At 43.8% G+C, this 20,567-nt stretch overlaps 1 protein-coding gene and 1 long non-coding RNA gene across 3 annotated transcripts in view; one reads left to right on the top strand and one right to left on the bottom strand.

Moving 5' to 3' along the window:
* The first annotated feature begins 279 nt into the window (after positions 1-279).
* Positions 280-20,567, top strand: part of LOC124868709 — a 33,938-nt gene continuing 13,650 nt past the window's right edge. Inside the window, exon 1 of one of the 2 annotated variants that reach the window (XM_047366239.1) lies at positions 280-1,125. In XM_047366239.1, the coding sequence (XP_047222195.1) occupies positions 1,099-1,125 (27 nt within the window). In that variant the 5' untranslated portion in view covers positions 280-1,098. Of the gene's footprint in view, positions 1,126-14,326; positions 14,451-20,567 lie in introns of those variants that run through there. The other variant, XM_047366232.1, reaches the window with a different exon arrangement.
* LOC124868795 lies at positions 1,103-13,807 on the bottom strand. The gene is made up of 4 exons (XR_007038386.1): positions 13,507-13,807; positions 2,831-2,919; positions 2,558-2,635; positions 1,103-1,216 (listed from the first exon to the last, which is right to left on the bottom strand). It is a non-coding gene; the product is annotated as an uncharacterized LOC124868795 (long non-coding RNA).

Here is a 20,567-nt window from a genome sequence, read left to right as displayed (position 1 = left end):
AAAGGTGATTATGTACAGACATCTAAACCACAGATTCTGTTGGATTCTTCATTTGTGACCAGAACACAGAACTTCCTGATCTTTATTAAATGTTTCATACATTTGCAGAAGTGCTGTGGCATCTGTGTTGGAGATGCAGTTTCACCAGTATGTGACCCCCGGAGTTAAACATCAACTAATGAGATTTTTGCATCATTTGTTGAAATGTGTCACATTATCACTAGATGGCGCTTTATCACCAACAAAGAGTCGCAATAAGCTGCTGCATGAGCACAAATATTAGCTTGATTTTATGTATGAGAGAGAAGCAGAAACCAAGAACGTTATAGAAACCTAGAATACAAATCACACACAACCACCCCTGATGATCTGCATCCTGCAGGCTGGAGGTGAGGGAGGCATGGATGCATCCTGCTTGCAGAGAGGGAGGCGAACGCATCCTGCAGGCTGGATGCAGTTGGGGAATAGGGTTGCTGCAGACAGAGAGGGAGGAAAAACCATGCACAGCAAAAACAAATTGATGACGGAGGAATAAAGCAGACAAAAAGCCTGAATGGATTCAGCGATGCTCTCAGCCAATCAGAGGCACTACCTCCCCTCCTTCACCATCCAGACTCTGTTATTGGCTGCTGGGAGCAGAGATGCAGAGACACAGCAGGGTAAACAAGAAGAAGAAACAGTCAGAGGAGGACAGCTGTTTTTCACACCTCCATCTCTCTCTCTTCCTCTGTTTCTGCCAGTTCATCAGCAGTTTCTCTGCCTCGTTCGCTCATGCTGCTTCCTCAGGTCACACAGGGTTTATTTAACATGATGGACCTGCAGCCCACCAACTGGAGTTACTGCAGCTGCTGTTTACCCCAAGGCATCATGGGAGCTGGAGTCCCCCGGGGGGCGCAGGAGGACAGCTGATCAGCTGAGGACTGTGGGTCAGCAGAGTTGGGAGATGTGAGCTGGTGGGCGTACGGTGCTCAGCAAACTCTCGCCGTCTTCTCTCTCCTCGTCTCTGTTGCAGCTTCATCCTTACCTTCCTCTCCTCCCAGCCTCACATCTCCTCCTGCATCTCCCCACTGACTCACACCTTTTCCAGGAAAAGCCAGGATGGGTTGTCGCCTCACTCGGACCAAGGTGAGTGGACTGCAGCAGGTGTGTTTGAAGTGATAGGGATGGATGGATGGATGGATGGATGGATGGATGGATGGATGTATTGTGTTTGTCTCTGTGAAGACGAGGAGGAAGCAGCAAGAAAAGCAGACCTCACTATAAAGAAACAAAACATTCCTTTATGCTGTTAGAATTTATTTTTTATCTAATAAAATTTCTGTTTTTCTCCCCAATCTCTTTAACTAATGAATGAAAACCCTGCTAGAAATCTGGAAATGAAATTTATAATTTATACAATGGTCTATTTAACAATCTTAGTGAGTCACATGTTACAGGAAAACCTTTTCTGTTTGTTTTGAAGTGACCGTCCTTCATTCTTCCAGAACTGCAGAGTTCTGTTGTATCTCAGGTCCACCTCAGAGGAGAAGCCAAACATATTTTATTAGGATTTTGTGTGATGCAGAAGGAAAAAAAATAATGCATGATTTTCAAAATTTTCTGCAAAGAAAGATCTAGAAAATGTGGAACGTGATTTTGTATTCAGCCCCCTTTACTCAGATTCACAGAAATAAAATCCTTCAGATGTCACCTAATTAGTAAACAGGATCAAATGGTGTGTGATGTAATCTGAGACTAAGGTCTTAAGGTCTGTTAAAGAACATTAGAGAACAACCAGCATCATGAAGACCAAGGAAAAAAGCTGACAGGTCAGGGAGAACGTTCTGGTTCTGTTTAAAGCAGGGTTAGGTTCTAGAGCATCCCAAGTTTTAAACATCTCTTAAAGCTCTGTTCAATCCATCATCTGAACATGGAGAGAGGATGGACCAACTGCAGACCTACCAAGACATGGACATCCACCTAAACCAAGAGACCAAGAGAAGCTGCAGAGATCCACAGCTCAGATGGAAGAATCTAACCCACAGGACATCTATTAGTTGTGCACTCCACTAATCTGACCTACAGCAATGAGTGGTAAGAAGAAATCACCTTGAGCACACCATACCCACAAGCAAAGAATATGGTAGCAGCATCGTGCTGTGGGGATAGTTTTCTTCAGCAGGTACAGGGAAGCTGGTGAGAGGTAAATCCAGGAAAATCATGAAGGAAAACCTGTTAGATGCTGCAGACTTGAGAATCGGGTGGAGGTTTTCTTTCCAGCAGGACAACCGTCCTGAACATACAGCCAGAGCTAGTAGTGCCCTCCACAAACCTGACCTTTATGGAAGAGGAGCAAGAAGAAAGTCACCGTTGAAGGAAAGCCATCAGATGTTGTCTTTGTAGTCACATAGAAGACACAGCAAACGTGGACCAGAAGGTGTTCTGGCAGAGGAGACCAGAATGGCACTTCCTGGTCTTCATGCAAAATGCTACGTTTGGAAAACTAAGACTATACATCACTTTAATCACAGCATCACCACAGTCCAACATGGTAGTGGCAGTATCATGCTATTGTTACCTTTTTCAGCAGGATGAGGAAGCTGGTCTGCAGAGATGGTGATACCAGCTTCTGACTCGGACTTGAGTTGCACTTAAGCTGCAACAATAAAGACTCGAGACATGACTTGGACTCGAGGCTAAGAGCTCTTAAAAACAATCCTTATCTCATGTAGCCAGGAGTGAAAGCTAGCCGGTATGTAGACAGAATTACACTTCCTACTTATCAAAATAAAAGAACTTCCTGTTCTCTTCAACAAAATCTGCAAACTTCCATAAAATCTTGTTTCCTTACCTCGCTTCTCGTTTAATATTAAAAGCAAGGTTTTAGATGTGGATTCAGAACATCCAGCTCAGAACCAGGAGGAAGGACTCCTCCAAAGCCTGCAGTAGATAGTGAAGAAGTCCACAATATGAACACTGAGATTAGCAAGTCTTTACAAAGATGATAAGCAAAAGCATTCAGAAAGTCAACTTTGGCAAATTTTCATCTCATAATTTTCTTTAACCTCAAATCTAAATTTTATTTCAAATAGAGTAAATATTAGAATGAATTATCTAAGTAGTTTATAGCAGCTCATAACTGTTTTAATTTGTTCTTTTATGTAAAAGATTAAAATATATTTTTTAATTTGTTTTAATTTTTAAATGTTCATGGATTGAGGGCATAGCGGTAGAACACGGATGGAGGCTTCAGTCCTCAATGCTGCTGTTCCAGGTTCAGGTCCTGACCTGGAAGACCTGTGCTGCATGTCTTCCCCTCTCTCCACTGCATTCCTGTCTGCCACAAGTCCCACAACAAAATGTCCATGTATTAAATTAGAAGAAACACAGAACTGCTGCAGTAATATTTGCAGACTTAATGGCAAGCATTGCATGAGAAAATTATCATTTCAATTATTTGAGACCTGAGGCTTGAACTGGACTTGGGGAAAAATGACTTGGGATTATTTCTAATGGTCAGAGTTGATGAGAAGATGGATGGAACTACATCCTGGAAAATCCTGGAGGAAAACCTGTTAGATGCTGCAGAAGACTTGAGACTGGGGTGGAGGTTCACCTTCCAGCAGGACAACCACCCTGATCATACAGCTAGAGATACAATGGATGGTTTAGATCAAAGGAGATTCATGTGTTACAATGGCCTAGACAAAGTCCAGACCTAAATTTAACTAAGAATCTGTGGCAGGAATTGAAATCTGATGTTTACAGATGTTCCCCATCCAGCCTGACTGAGTTCGGGTTGCTTTGCAAAACTGGTACCCTGACAACCAAAAAGACCTGCAGCCATAAAGGCAGCGAAAGGTGGCTCAAAGAATACACAAGCATGCCACACTTTTCAGATATTTCTTTGTAAAACACTTATGAAACCATGCACACTTTCTCTGATGTGTGTGGTTATAAGGAGACAGAATGTGGAACAGTTCTGCACAGTTCTTTATGTCCACCCAACTCCAACTTTTAACACTCATTAACTCATTTGACCTCTGAACTTTGTAAATGCTGACCAATCAAACGTTGACTGTTCTGTTTCTGTTGGTCTTCTTGCACAGTGAGAGTTTTAAGAGTTTTATTGTGTTCTTTTATGGGCTATCTTTGTCCCAATTAAAAATAAACGACCATTGGTCATTTATTTCTGTTTTTTACATTGACTACAACCCTTGTGATGAAGACACGTGCCCTGCTTTCTCCCTCCTTGTTATTATGACACGGTGTTAACGAGTCACAGACCGGGACCTGTTTAGAGGAGCTGTTGGTGGAAGTTTCTGTTTGCTGGAAGCTCGGGTTCTTTAACAATCAAACATGTTTCTCGAGTCATTAATCTGCATTCTGGATTAATACGTTTAAATTTAAACAACGTCTTTTGCTGGACCTGAGCCAACCAGGCTTATTAACTTCGGAACCGGGCAGTGGGTCAGTCAGAGTGTCTGAAGCATCTCCAGATCACTTTCAGGTCACTACAGAACCATTATCTCAGATTAATGCTTTCAGGTCTTTTCTGTTTTTGTGTTTAGATGTGTTCACCTCTCCTCAGTTATGTCCAGTGGGCCCATACCATAACACTGCCTCCACTGTGCTTCACTGTACAGATGGGCTTTTACAGGAGACAAATGAAAGGTCCATCAGATCAGGATCATTTTCCAGTTTGATGAACTGTCTCCAAACAAAGCATTGTAAATCATCCAGAGAAGCATCCCGTATCAGCAGCTGTTCCTGTTGTTCATCCAGGGAAGTTACTGTAGAGTCTGCAGGGTTAACCTTTCAACCCAACATGTGATGCCGGCTGAAGGAATACCGAGGTTCAGAAAACAGTACAACCTCTCAGAGTTGTTCGTTTGAAGCAACTTTACTTTGAGCTGTTGGAAAAATTGTGAAACAGCAGAAAGGATGGCAGAGGTCCAGTCAAACAGGCCCTTTATAGCAGAGAACCGCCTCCCCGAGCCTGTAGGTCCGGGTTCTGTCAATGCGGATCACGTTACAAAGCACTGAGAGGCAAACGACTCAAATTTCAAAATACAGAAAACCTTTTCATCTTGAATTCATTTCTTCTTGGAAGTTCAGACATGAAGAGTCACAGCTGAATTTTTCTGCAGATGTTCTGGTATTAGCTTCAGGAGGTTCTACACATTCAGTACTCTTTGTTTCTTTGAACTGGACACTTTCAGTTGTTTGATACTCACTGTTCAAAAGGTTCAGTTCTCATTTGTTCTTTCAGTTTTGACCTAAAAGTGATTGTTAACTGCTACCTGCGTTAAGGTGTCCACCTGTTGCATTTCCTTTTTATTTGGTTAACTTGGATGGAAACTCTGCAGGCGAAGCCACAGCTGAACGTTTTGAACCAAGTCGCTGGTCACTAAAGTATCAGGAAACTTTTAAGGGATTTGAGGATAAATGTGATACTCAGGGCATCTTCAGCTCTTCCACAGTTGAACAGAGACGTGATTTAATCATCAGAGGGAAGACGAAAACCAAACAAGCATCAAGTTACTGAAAACAGCTGATTTATCTTTGGAAACTGGGCTGCAGAGCAAAATATCGACATTTAATTAATGTTTAATATTTTATTAAATGTTCCATATTATGTCGTTTTTTGTCGAACATTTTTTTTTCTTTTTGGTAAAGCAGCAGCAGAAAAATGTTTTTGGCACTAATGGAACCCCATATTAAACTGCCTTTAGCACTGAGGGTGTGCAGGATTGTGTGTCTCTGTGTTGTCCCATGTTGGACGCGCGACCTCCCCAGGGGGTCCATGCCTCTGTCCCAAATAATGCTGGAGACAGGCACCAGCCCCCACTCCATGACCACACATGGTGAAGCTTAGATAATTAGTGAAACATGAACTTTGATGACATCTTATTGTTACCCTCTAAGGTCCAGTTTGTTGTTGGACCCACCGATGTCAGCAGTAGCAACTTTAACCATGAGTGTGTTCATAGTTAGCTGTTCTGTTCTTTGTACATTTGGATTTAATTTCTCTCAGATCATTTGCCTCCCCTTTATGGTTTCTAGTTTCTTTGGACCTCTGTTCAGCTCCCTCTGTGTTAATTAGCCTCCCTTCCTCAGCTTCCCTGCCTTCATTGTGCCACAGCTGTCCCACATTTCCTCTGATTAGCTCTTCTGGTTCTCTTGTCAGTTTCCTCCTCTGCTTCAGTTTTAAGTTCTGCAAGTCTCTGGGTCTGTTTCTCTGGATGTTACTAGGTCCATACTCCATGTCCTGACCTCCTCATGTGCTGTAAGTTGTTTTAGTCGTTGCTGCTGCCACATTCCTGTGTTTGGGTCCTTTACCAAACCACATTATGACATCTCATAGAAAGAAAAACTGATTCAGATTATTTCTATTTATCATCTGAACAAATCTTTGCACAAATTCTTAAGCTCCTGGTGATGAATCAGGATGTTTTAGAAAAATCTTTTTAAATTATTGTTCTTGACGAGAAAAGGGTGGCTTGTCCTCTTCAGGTTGGAGGGGAGTTCCTGCCTCAAGTGGAGGAGTTCAAGTATCTCGGGGTCTTGTTCACGAGTGAGGGAAGAATGGAGCGGGAGATCGACAGACGGATCGGTGCAGCTGCCGCAGTAATGGGGACGCTGTGCCGGTCTGTTGTGGTGAAGAGAGAGCTGAGCCGAAAAGTGAAGCTCTCAATTTACTTTCCTACCCTCACCTATGGCCATGAAGTTTGGGTCATGACCGAAAGAACGAGATCCCGGATACAAGCAGCTGAAATGAGCTTCCTCCGTAGGGTGGCCGGGCTCTCCCTTAGAGATAGCCTGAGGAGCTCGGCCATCCGGGAGGAGCTTGGAGTAGAGCTGCTGCTCCTCCACATCGAGAGGAGCCAGTTGAGGTGGCTCGGGCATCTATACCGGATGCCTCCTGGACGCCTTCCTCGGGAGGTGTTCCAGGCACGTCCCACCGGGAGGAGGCCCAGGACACGCTGGAGGGACTATGTCTCTCGGCTGGCCTGGGAACGTCTTGGGCTCCCCCCGGAGGAGCTGGAAGAGGTGTCTGGGGAGAGGGACGTCTGGGCGTCTCTGCTGAGTCTGCTGTCCCCGCGACCCAGTCCTGGATAAAGTGGAAGACGAGGAGTACGAGTACGAGAACTGAACTCTGAGATACTGATTGTACAGAAGATGCTTCTCAGAATAAAATCTGGCTCATATTTGGGCTCAAACAAAAGGATCTCTTTCCCTCAAAAGGCTTATTTGAATATGTTCGTGTGTTAACGGCTCAGCAGATTACAGCTCCAGCTTCACATCTGCACATCAGATGGGAGTTTTTCTTGGAAAACGGCTTTTTGCTGCTTTTTTGTTCTTGTCATGGCACAGCTGTACGTCTGTAATTAGTCAGTGAAAACTAAATACCCATATTGTTTTTTATATTTTCTGGCTGAGCACATTGCTAATTAAAAGGCTCATCTGCTGGATGAGTGTTTTCGAGTTGTTTACCACCCGGTTTGTTGTTTTATCCTTGAAAGGTTGATGCTCTCATGGCACGACGGAGCAGACATTTGGGAAACATGGGAAACAAAGGAGGTTCTAAAATGAGCTGATGACTGCTGAGGTGACCTGAACATTTCACTACATCCACCACAGGGTGCTCAGCTCATGCAAATATGCATCTATTATTCATTTAAGGATGAAACAGTGATTCTGATGTTTCCTTTCATTTTCATGCCTGATCAGATAGAGTGAAGCCAGAATATTTCATGTTTCATCTCATCAGCTTTGTTTCATTAAATGTCCATCCTTCAGCACCAGGATTTCAGGCTGTAACAAATAAACAGCAGGAATATCTGTGGGAACAGTTTTACACATCTCTGAATCTACCACGACCCAGGTCCCAAGTAAGGTGGAGGTCTCACAGCAGGATTTCTCCACCACAGACCTTATGGGAGGTGTATCGTATACAGGACCTCATTAAAAGGCATAAATCATGTGAGAGAAGCAGATCGTTTTCAGCAGAGCAACCAGATGAGCGATCCTCTCCTGCATCATTAATTCATCTTCAGAGATTTGATTTTAGCTGCAGCCGAGCAGTCAGTGAGATGATGGGAAAGGGAAAGCCTCCAGTCTGCCTCAGTATTTGTTATTTATAGAAACACTCCACAAGCATCCTTCAGCATGGTTACCAATAAATCAGGTTTGAACAGGCGGCCAGTGGTCATCTCTCCCCTGCTGTGAACATACAGGAGTGATCATTTCCCAGTTCATTGTTTCAACTAACATCTGCAGGTCAGGTTCCAGCTGCACACTGGGATCCTCCATCTGTGGCTGCTGTCTGCAGAGCAACAGAGCACGCTGTTGATCTGAATCGGCCTTAAGAACAGCACAGTCGGCCGTTTCATGTTACTTCATGGAGATTGACAGGTTGACATAAATGGGTTGCGGTGCATGCAGAGCTCAGGGCTCCGTGCAGCCAGTAGTTGTACAGTGCACCTCCTTTAAAAACAGCTCAAACTGTGGGATTTATGTCAGGAATGATTGTTTGTGTTGCATGTAAGAACTGACGCAGGCCATTATGTCCATCCTGAATCTTTGCACAGGAACAAAACATTCACATATCAAATTATTTTAGGGTTTCTTCCATTCATTTCATTGAAGCTGACACTCTTTGTGTGCACGCTACAAAAGAAAAGGGTGACTCACCCTCCACTTTTCACAAATCACACAGCTCACCATCCATTTTCCTCCTGAGTGTTTCTGAGTGTTTCTGTCAGAGGAAAAGCTGTTCAGCTCAGAGGAGATGTTTGCCTTTCTGTCCTTCAGTGTCAGTCTTAGCTCCTAGTTTTCTAACCTTCTTGCATCTGATCTTTTTATTTGAGTATTTCATTATCAGCGGATTGTTTAAGCATCTTTCAATCTGAGTAAATCTCTGCAGAATCTGCTGGTAAAACTAGCCCCTGCTGTTGGCTTTCCTCGCTGAATGTCTGCTTGGTGGCTTCTTTAAAGTGCAGAATGTGTTCTTGTTTCCCAGTGTGGGCTGGGAATCAGAGGGCGATGCACTTGTGTAATGGCTCTGTGTGATGATACCACACTGAAGTTACTGCTTTATGCAACAATACTTTATAAAAATAGACAATTCTTCTGTCACATGGCTGCAGAACCTGACCAGGAAACCAAAGGAAAGAGCTGCTTTAATCTGAATTTAGAAAATGAGTTGAACTTAGCGCTCATAATGTCTTTCAAGGTTCATCTGCATAATATTAGGTTTTAACAACAGATACAACTTGGTTTCGGTCCAAGTCGTCACCTTCTGACACTCATTCAGAACCTTTTACAGCTTCAAACACATCAGCTTTGAATGTAACCTTTTCACATCTTTACAGCAGGAAATGTGTTTTAAAAACTGTTTAAATGGTGCAAATATGACAAAGCAATTCAGAGATTAAGGGTCCAAAGGACCCTTAGGGTGTATTCTGGGACCAAAAGCGAACTTTATTTTTTCCATTTGGTGCGTTTTGTTTTCACATTGTACTTTTGCAATTAACTATTACTGTTAATCAAAGCCATGCGGGTGACGATCTTTGTTCCCATTGGACAGAAATGACGGGGGCGGGACAGAACACAGACCCGGAAATGTAGGAAAACATCTGTATTCGAGCTGCGTTCAGCTCCTCTGTTCTGCATATTTATGTCGTTATTAAAGCTGTAATATTATTATGAGGCTGAAGAGCAGCTCATTCAACACAGACTTTGAGACGTTTTATTTATAATGTTGGAACAGACGTTCTCTACGTGCTGAACGCCGACGTTCTCTACGTGCTGAACGCCGACGTTCTCTACGTGCTGAACGCAGACGTTCTCTACGTGCTGAACGCAGACGTTCTCTACGTGCTGAACGCCGACGTTCTCTACGTGCTGAACGCCGACGTTCTCTACGTGCTGAACGCCGACGTTCTCTACGTGCTGAACGCAGACGTTCTCTACGTGCTGAACGCAGACGTTCTCTACGTGCTGAACGCAGACGTTCTCTACGTGCTGAACGCAGACGTTCTCTACGTGCTGAACGCCGACGTTCTCTACGTGCTGAACGCCGTCGTTCTCTACGTGCTGAACGCCGACGTTCTCTACGTGCTGAACGCAGACGTTCTCTACGTGCTGAACGCAGACGTTCTCTACGTGCTGAACGCCGACGTTCTCTACGTGCTGAACGCAGACGTTCTCTACGTGCTGAACGCCGACGTTCTCTACGTGCTGAACGCAGACGTTCTCTACGTGCTGAACGCAGACGTTCTCTACGTGCTGAACGCCGATGTTCTCTACGTGCTGAACGCCGACGTTCTCTACGTGCTGAACGCCGACGTTCTCTACGTGCTGAACGCCGACGTTCTCTACGTGCTGAACGCAGACGTTCTCTACGTGCTGAACGCAGACGTTCTCTACGTGCTGAACGCCGACGTTCTCTACGTGCTGAACGCAGACGTTCTCTACGTGCTGAACGCAGACGTTCTCTACGTGCTGAACGCCGACGTTCTCTACGTGCTGAACGCAGACGTTCTCTACGTGCTGAACGCCGACGTTCTCTACGTGCTGAACGCCGACGTTCTCTACGTGCTGAACGCCGACGTTCTCTACGTGCTGAACGCCGACGTTCTCTACGTGCTGAACGCCGACGTTCTCTACGTGCTGAACGCAGACGTTCTCTACGTGCTGAACGCAGACGTTCTCTACGTGCTGAACGCAGACGTTCTCTACGTGCTGAACGCCGACGTTCTCTACGTGCTGAACGCAGACGTTCTCTACGTGCTGAACGCAGACGTTCTCTACGTGCTGAACGCCGACGTTCTCTACGTGCTGAACGCCGACGTTCTCTACGTGCTGAACGCCGACGTTCTCTACGTGCTGAACGCAGACGTTCTCTACGTGCTGAACGCAGACGTTCTCTACGTGCTGAACGCCGACGTTCTCTACGTGCTGAACGCCGACGTTCTCTACGTGCTGAACGCCGACGTTCTCTACGTGCTGAACGCCGACGTTCTCTACGTGCTGAACGCCGACGTTCTCTACGTGCTGAACGCAGACGTTCTCTACGTGCTGAACGCCGACGTTCTCTACGTGCTGAACGCAGACGTTCTCTACGTGCTGAACGCTTGAGTGTATTCACACCTGCACAGAAGGATCGGACCAAGGAGGGAAACAAACTCTGGTCCGTTTAAAGCGGAACCAAAAGTGGCAGGTGTGAATACATCCTAAAACAACTGTTCTAAGGCTGGGCTCAAAGGTATAGATTTTCCTCAACATAAACTGGGAGCTTGTTCCATAGAAGAGGAACCAGACCACTGAAAGATCTGCCTCCCATTCTACCTTTAAATTCTAGGAACCACCAGTAAACCTGAAGAAACCAGTTTAAAATGGGGTTGAAAGCACATGTACTGGTCCAAGACCACACCAAGGTTCCTTACATAAGATCAGGAGGCCGCGTTAATGGCACCCAGAGTCAGCGACTGTCCAAGCTGTTTGTTCTTCAGATGTTCTGATCCAAATACAAAAATGTATGAAATCTGTGTTGTCTGTATTTTAAAGCAGAAGATTAAGTCATCCAGGATTTAGTGGAATCGTATATACAGAAGAGAGAAGTGGCCCGAGTATCAGGCCCAGACGGGTGACAGAGGTGGATGAAACTGCTTGCTATTTATTAGATTTAGCTTTGTATGTTATACTTAGTTTTCTTTTTACTGAGATATTAGGCTTCTTAACCGGGAACTGAGACCGAATTTTGTACCTTAACAGATGAATGGTATGATAATAAAAATCCTTGAATCCTTAGAAAAATGAGGAGTTGAACAAATAACACTGAAAGTTATGAAACAAAGAGTCCAAAAAATCCCAAAAACACGACACAAAGAGCAGAACCAAAGACAGAGATCCAACAAACAGACTGAATAAAGCAGGGAGTAAGGTCTTCTGAGGACAGGTGATGACAGGTGGGAGACTAAACAACCAACGTTAGAGCAGCTGAGTGAGGAGACCAGAGAACCACAGACAGGGGGAACCTAAAGGAACCTAAAGGACCGAACAACAGAACATGACTCAACATGAGCAAGACCCCAAACACGACAGCAACAGGCGAGGGAAACAGGAGGTAACCAGACTAACCACAACAAACTTGGAAACTACAACTTAGAAACTCAAAATAGAACCAGAACTACCACTAAACGAACAGAACAGTCCAAATCATCCCGACACCAGCACTGAATGTTGATTGGTGGAAATCCGCCTTCTTTTTAGCTAATTTTAAATCCGAGACATCATGTCCACCACCAACATTACTGGCAGCTAACTGGATCAGATGCACCGCCGGACCCACTTGTCACCATTTGATCAGTAGTTCTGGTTGTGTAAGAAGTGTTGTGTGTTTGCAGTGGTTCCATTTAAGCCTCCCAGGCAGGATTTAGCTGAGAATCTGTTCGTTTCATTTCACTACATCACATCCTGGCAAGTTTTCTGCCTGGGACACTTTTCTGCGCGTTGGATCAGATTTTGTGCTGAGAAAGAAAAGTGTCACATTTGGTGAGTTTGGGGAGTCAGTGAAAACCGAGTCAAAGTTTCATAAACAACAGCGAGAGGCGGAGGGATCAGTCTATGTTACTGTCAAAGTGCAGCAAAGCGTGGCACACATCTCCAGGGTGCAGCACATCACTCTCCGCTTCGCTGTGTCTCTCTGAGCTTCAGTGTTCATGTCTCTTTGCTTTGTTTCGTGGGTCAGATTGTGTGTGTATGCGTGGCCCTGGGGCCGTGTGCTGTCTGAAAAGACTCGAGTCCGGGTCCCGAGGTTACAGGGGAATGAATCCTGACCTACATCGAGCTGCATCTTAACTCGCAACACAAGCAGCCACCATTACAACAACCCCCCAGCAGGCGTAATGAGTGAGTGTACTGCAGGCGGTGGGATGTCCTCGCCGGTCTCAGCTGACAGAACGGTGACACACTCCTGTTTCAGACACTTCCTCCTGAATTTAATCTGAGAGATGATCCACTTCTATAAAAACACTGTCTAATAAAACTGAGAAAATCTAGAAGTATAATGTTGCAGCTGCTGGCTGTCAAGGCAACAAACATTAAAATGTGCTTAAAGAGAACATTTCAGCTGATACATTTAAAATCAATTAAGCTAAAAGAACTTTAGTTTATTGGTTAATTAAGGAAACCCTTTCACCCAAACCTTCAAGACCAAAGACAAAACAATAATAGATCTAATGTGTGGCAAACCCAGCCCCAAGATTAATGCAGGACCTTTTGAGTTTATGGTACTTATGGTGTTACTTAAGTACACCATATTAAGTTTACTTATGGTGTTTCAGATTAATGGAGGACACCCTCCACCTCGTTAAGGTGGTGTTTATGAGTGTGGAGTTGTTTGGGTGACAATAGATCTGAACAGGGTCTCAACCAGGAAACGGTGAATTATCCTTCCACGTAAGGTGGATCAAGGCTTTATTTGCAGTGGTGAGAAAAATTGAGAAATTCTGTATTTACCCCTGAGATGGTCCTGAAATATGAATGATGATGAGATTCTGGATGCCAGCAGCTGAGAAGAGCTTCCTCTGTAGGGTAGACTTGTTGATCCTCCACATTGAAAAGACCCTAACCCCAACCTGTCACTTCGGTCATCATGTTGTTTTTGAAAGCGCTCCATAAATAAACCTTGAGTGGCTAATCTGATCAAGAGGCCGTGCTTTGGAGGTTTTCCAGGTGCCTTCACCCTGGGGAAAGACCCCAGGACAGGGGTCTCCAAGTCAAGTCCTCAAGAGCTACTATTCTGCAACTTTCAGATGCATCCCTGCTCCAACACACCTGAATCAATTGACTAAATTACCTTCTCATTATGTCATCAGGTTTTGTAGAGGTCCTGGTAACAAACCATTTAGGTGTTTTAGACCAGGGTTGAATCTAAAGGTTTCAGAACAGTTGCTCTTGAGACCCAGAGTTGGAGCCCCCCGCCCCAAGAAAAAGACAAATATCCTTTCTGGTGCAGTGAAACCTCAAGATCCTCCAGAATGAAATGAAGAGAGCTGCTGAGGAGAAGGTTGTCTGGGTTTTCCTGCTGTCCCTGCTAACTTCACTACCTAACTGGCCAATTATTAATGAAACTAGCTTTTTTGTATTTTAAAGTATTATCATGGTAAAAAAAAATGAACCAAGATAAACAAAGTCAGTAACAGAAAGCTACATGAAACCACACGCATCCCATCTGCAGAATCAGCTGTCAGGACAGAGTCAACATTCATCGGGTCCTCAGCTGGTCTCAGATGATCATATCACACTGTTTTATGCATGTTTTTTAAAATCTAGAATAATCTTTAACATCAACAAATCTCAGCAGTCATTTTTCTGTTTGTGTTTATCCATCTCTCCAGCTGATGTGGAGGAAGTTTGGTCCACTGTCCACTGAAGGCCCCACCAAAGCATTTCAGGCTGAGGTCTGAACTTTGATTAAGCCTTTGCGGCACCTTGATTTTCTTTTCCAGGCATTTTGTTGTAGATTGTCTGTTGTTTTTGGATCACCGTCCTGTTGATGGCCCAGTTTGAACCGGGCTTCAGCTGTCGGACACACGGAGTCACATTTGACATCCAACCCTCTCGTGCACAGTGGTCACCGCAGTGCACAACTATCCACAATACATCTTCATTTATGTGTGTGGATGTTTATGGTATACTTCCATGGATGTGGGTTATTCCATACACTGCCTCCTACTGGCCAACAAGTGTAAGTTCACATAAACATCCATGACTGACAGCTAACCAGAAACGGTATCACATCTTAAATATTTTCAAATCTTTCTATATCCTGAGATGCTTACAGGTAAATGAATACTGGCTTTATCAATTATTTACTAATAGAACTGTTATAACTGTTCTCAAAAATACAGATTTTTCTTTGGTTAGAAAGTTGCAATTCATTATTTCCATTAAAGCGTAGATTATGCTTCACTAGCGATATTGTTGGCAGTACTGCTTCTATCAGCTCCTGAAAATACTTCAACTGCAGTAAAACCTATGAAGGTCAGTGGAGCTGAGGATGCTGAACCACCTGAAGACGTGAGGATGTGCGATGAGTCAAATTCACGATCAGAATGAGAGATGAGTGAGATGGGAGGAAATGGGAGTCAGTTCATTTTTTAATACATATATATATATATATATATATATGTGTACAGGGGTTGGACAATGAAACTGGAACACCTGGTTTTAGACCACAATAATTTATTAGTATGGTGTAGGGCCTCCTTTTGCGGCCAATACAGCATCAATTCATCTTGGGAATGACATATACAAGTCCTGCACAGTGGTCAGAGGGATTTTAAGCCATTCTTCTTGCAGGATAGTGGCCAGGTCACTACGTGATACTAGTGGAGGAAAACGTTTCCTGACTCGCTCCTCCAAAACACCCCAAAGTGGCTCAATAATATTTAGATCTGGTGACTGTGCAGGCCATGGGAGATGTTCAACTTCACTTTCATATTCATCAAACCAATCTTTCACCAGTCTTGCTGTGTGTATTGGTGCATTGTCATCCTGCAAAATTTGTTTCTCCTTGCACCATTGAAACCGACGTTTGGCATTGGCATGAGTGACCAAAGGTTTGTCTATAGCAGCCCGGCCGTGTATATTGACCCTGTGGAGCTCCCGACGGACAGTTCTGGTGGAAACAGGAGAGTTGAGGTGCACATTTAATTCTGCCGTGATTTGGGCAGCCGTGGTTTTATGTTTTTTGGATACAATCCGGGTTAGCACCCGAACATCCCTTTCAGACAGCTTCCTCTTGCGTCCACAGTTAATCCTGTTGGATGTGGTTCGTCCTTCTTGGTGGTATGCTGACATTACCCTGAATACCGTGGCTCTTGATACATCACAAAGACTTGCTGTCTTGGTCACAGATGCGCCAGCAAGACGTGCACCAACAATTTGTCCTCTTTTGAACTCTGGTACAGGTCCTTCTCAAAATATTAGCATATTGTGATAAAGTTCATTATTTTCCATAATGTAATGATGAAAATTTAACATTCATATATTTTAGATTCATTGCACACTAACTGAAATATTTCAGGTCTTTTATTGTCTTAATACGGATGATTTTGGCATACAGCTCATGAAAACCCAAAATTCCTATCTCACAAAATTAGCATATCATTAAAAGGCTCTCTAAACGAGCTATGAACCTAATCATCTGAATCAACGAGTTAACTCTAAACACCTGCAAAAGATTCCTGAGGCCTTTAAAACTCCCAGCCTGGTTCATCACTCAAAACCCCAATCATGGGTAAGACTGCCGACCTGACTGCTGTCCAGAAGGCCACTATTGACACCCTCAAGCAAGAGGGTAAGACACAGAAAGAAATTTCTGAACGAATAGGCTGTTCCCAGAGTGCTGTATCAAGGCACCTCAGTGGGAAGTCTGTGGGAAGGAAAAAGTGTGGCAGAAAACGCTGCACAACGAGAAGAGGTGACCGGACCCTGAGGAAGATTGTGGAGAAGGGCCGATTCCAGACCTTGGGGGACCTGCGGAAGCAGTGGACTGAGTCTGGAGTAGAAACATCCAGAGCCACCGTGCACAGGCGTGTGCAGGAAATGGGCTATAGGTGCCGCATTCCCCAGGTCAAGCCACTTCTGAACCAGAAACAGCGGCAGAAGCGCCTGACCTGGGCTACAGAGAAGCAGCACTGGACTGTTGCTCAGTGGTCCAAAGTACTTTTTTCGGATGAAAGCAAATTCTGCATGTCATTCGGAAATCGAGGTGCCAGAGTCTGGAGGAAGACTGGGGAGAAGGAAATGCCAAAATGCCAGAAGTCCAGTGTCAAGTACCCACAGTCAGTGATGGTCTGGGGTGCCGTGTCAGCTGCTGGTGTTGGTCCACTGTGTTTTATCAAGGGCAGGGTCAATGCAGCTAGCTATCAGGACATTTTGGAGCACTTCATGCTTCCATCTGCTGAAAAGCTTTATGGAGATGAAGATTTCATTTTTCAGCATGACCTGGCACCTGCTCACAGTGCCAAAACCACTGGTAAATGGTTTACTGACCATGGTATCACTGTGCTCAATTGGCCTGCCAACTCTCCTGACCTGAACCCCATAGAGAATCTGTGGGATATTGTGAAGAGAACGTTGAGAGACTCAAGACCCAACACTCTGGATGAGCTAAAGGCCGCTATCGAAGCATCCTGGGCCTCCATAAGATCTCAGCAGTGCCACAGGCTGATTGCCTCCATGCCACGCCGCATTGAAGCAGTCATTTCTGCAAAAGGATTCCCGACCAAGTATTGAGTGCATAACTGTACATGATTATTTGAAGGTTGACGTTTTTTGTATTAAAAACACTTTTCTTTTATTGGTCGGATGAAATATGCTAATTTTGTGAGATAGGAATTTTGGGTTTTCATGAGCTGTATGCCAAAATCATCCGTATTAAGACAATAAAAGACCTGAAATATTTCAGTTAGTGTGCAATGAATCTAAAATATATGAATGTTAAATTTTCATCATTACATTATGGAAAATAATGAACTTTATCACAATATGCTAATATTTTGAGAAGGACCTGTATGTCACCCATAATGTTGTGTGCATTTCAATATTTTGAGCAAAACTGTGCTCTTACCCTGCTAATTGAACCTTCACACTCTGCTCTTACTGGTGCAATGTGCAATCAATGAAGACTGGTTACCAGGCTGGTCCAATTTAGCCATGAAACCTCCCACACTAAAATGACAGGTGTTTCAGTTTCATTGTCCAACCCCTGTATATACAATACAGACCAAAGGTTTGGACACACCTTCTCATTCAAAGAGTTTTCTTTATTTTCATGACTATGAATATTGTAGCTTCACACTGAAGGCATCAAAACTATGGATTAACAAATGTGGAATTATACAATGAACAAAAAAGTGTGAAACAACTGAAAATATGTCTTATATTCTAGGTTCTTCAAAGTAGCCACCTTTTGCTTTGATTACTGCTCCACACTCTTGGCATTCTGTTGATGAGCTTCAAGAGGTAGTCACCTGAAATGGTTTTCACTTCACAGGTGTGCCCTGTCAGGTTTAATAAGTGGGATTTCAAGCCTTATAAATGGGGTTGGGACCATCAGTTGTGTTGTGCAGGAGGTGGATACTGTACACAGCTGATAGTCCTACTGAATAGACTGTTAGAATTTGTATTATGGCAAGAAAAAAGCAGCTAAGTAAAGAAAAACGAGTGGCCATCATTACTTTAAGAAATGAAGGTCAGTCAGTCCGAACAATTGGGAAAACTTTGAAAGTGTCTCCAAGTGCAGTCGCAAAAACCATCAAGCGCTACAAAGAAACTGGCTCACATGAGGAACGCCCCAGGAAAGGAAGACCAAGAGTCACCTCTGCTGCGGACGATAAGTTCATCCGAGTCACCAGCCTCAGAAATCGCAGGTTAACAGCAGCTCAGATTAGAGAACAGGTCAATGCCACACAGAGTTCTAGCAGCAGACACATCTCTAGAACAACTGTTAAGAGGAGACTGTGTGAATCAGGCCTTCATGGTAAAATAGCTGCTAGGAAACCACTGCTGAGGACAGGCAACAAGCAGAAGAGACTTGTTTGGGCTAAAGAACACAAGGAATGGACATTAGACCAGTGGAAATCTGTGATTTGGTCTGATGAGTCCAAGTTTGAGATCTTTGGTTCCAACCACCGTGTCTTTGTGTGGCGCAGAAGAGGTGAACGGATGGACTCTACATGCCTGGTTCCAACCGTGAAGCATGGAGGAGGAGGTGTGATGAGGTGCTGCGCCAGATGACCTGGTCTCCACAGTCACAGATCTGAACCCAGTCGAGATGGTTTGGGGTGAGCTGGACCGCAGAGTGAAGGCAAAAGGGCCAACAAGTGCTAAGCATCGCTGGGAACTCCTTCAAGACTGTTGGAAAACCATTTCAGGTGACTACCTCTTGAAGCTCATCAACAGAATGCCAAGAGTGTGTGGAGCAGTAATCAAAGTAAAAGGTGGCTACTTTGAAGAACCTAGAATATAAGACATATTTTCAGTTGTTTCACACTTTTTTGTTCAGTATATAATTCCACATGTGTTAATTCATAGTTTTGATGCCTTCAATGTGAAGCTACAATATTCATAGTCATGAAAATAAAGAAAACTCTTTGAATGAGAAGGTGTGTCCAAACCTTTGGTCTGTACTGTATATATATTGAATGGTCACATATTTAGCCACAGAAATTCCACATTATTCTATGTTTTTTCTTCTTGGGATGATACTGTATTTATCTATTTGTCACACAGTCTAAACACACGTTTTCAATTTGAGTGAATATGTGGAAAAACTGATTGAATGAATTAAGACATTTTATTATTATATTTTGTAAAGATCCCTGAAAACAGGAACAATCTGAAGTAAAATTATTATAATTTATGCATGAAATTGCTTCAATACTTTGGTATACAGAGAAGCTTATGGTGCCCACTGTGGCTTCAAAAACAGCCCAAATCATCAACCTTCCACCATCGTGCTTGAGATTTTAATCAGAGGTGCTGATATGCTGTGTTTGGACAGACTGTGTCTCCTCATAACATTATGTCCCTGGAATATTGTCCAAGTTTGCTACAAAGATAAGATTTTAAATATAGAGTTTTTACTTAATTGAAGATTTATTGTCAAACATTGTTGTTTTGCTCACAACCCGTAATATTTTCTTTCTATGCAAAATGACTCAGTTTTTATCTTTTTTAAATAAAAGGGTGTGTGAATCATGCTGCACTTTATGTAACACGATTACAGTAAGGCAGGCCAGAAGGTTGGAGAACCAAAGCCCCGCCTTGTCCTGAAGGCTAAACTCCCACGCTATAAATGTGTTATTCTGCAGCTTCAGGTGTTCAAACCAACCCACTGAACCCCTTCTAGCTAAAGCTGCAAATGTTTAAAAGGACAACTCAGTGAAGTTGGCTTTCTGGGAGTTTGAACTGAGATTTCTGAATGCAGAAACTGTGTCCCTTTGTAATGTTAATCACAGCATTGTGTCTTGCTCTGACTCAGGCTTAAAATGCACAGATAATCTGCTGCAACTCTAGTGTGGCCTGGAGGAGATCAGCCTCTGGTTCTACTGAGGTGTTCAGGGAGCCCAGATTGCTTTGATAGCTGCCTTCGGGTCATCTGCCATGTTGGTTCTGGTGTCTCTCATTTTCCTCTTGACAATCCTCCATAGATTCTCTATGATGTTCTGGTCAGTCCAGTTTGCGTGCCAATCAAGCACAGTAACACCGTTCCTTTGGCATTGTGGGGCGGTACCAAGTCCTGCGGGAAAATAAAACCAGCATTTCCATACAGCTCTAAAATGTCCTGATAGATTGTTGCATTGACTCAGGACTTCAGAAAACACAGTGGACCAGAACAAGTAGATGACACAGCACCCAAACCATTACTGACTGTGGAAACTTCACACTGGACTTCAAGCTACGTGGATTCTGTGCCTTGACCTTGATCTCCAGAAAAAATTCAGAATTTACTTTCATCTGAAAACAGGACTTTGGACCATTGAGCAACAGTCCAGTTCCTTCTCTCC

This window comes from Girardinichthys multiradiatus, chromosome 1 (genome assembly GCF_021462225.1).
Source record: "Girardinichthys multiradiatus isolate DD_20200921_A chromosome 1, DD_fGirMul_XY1, whole genome shotgun sequence".
Lineage (NCBI taxonomy): Eukaryota > Metazoa > Chordata > Actinopteri > Cyprinodontiformes > Goodeidae > Girardinichthys > Girardinichthys multiradiatus.
This window is presented reverse-complemented; position numbering and strand designations above follow the sequence as displayed.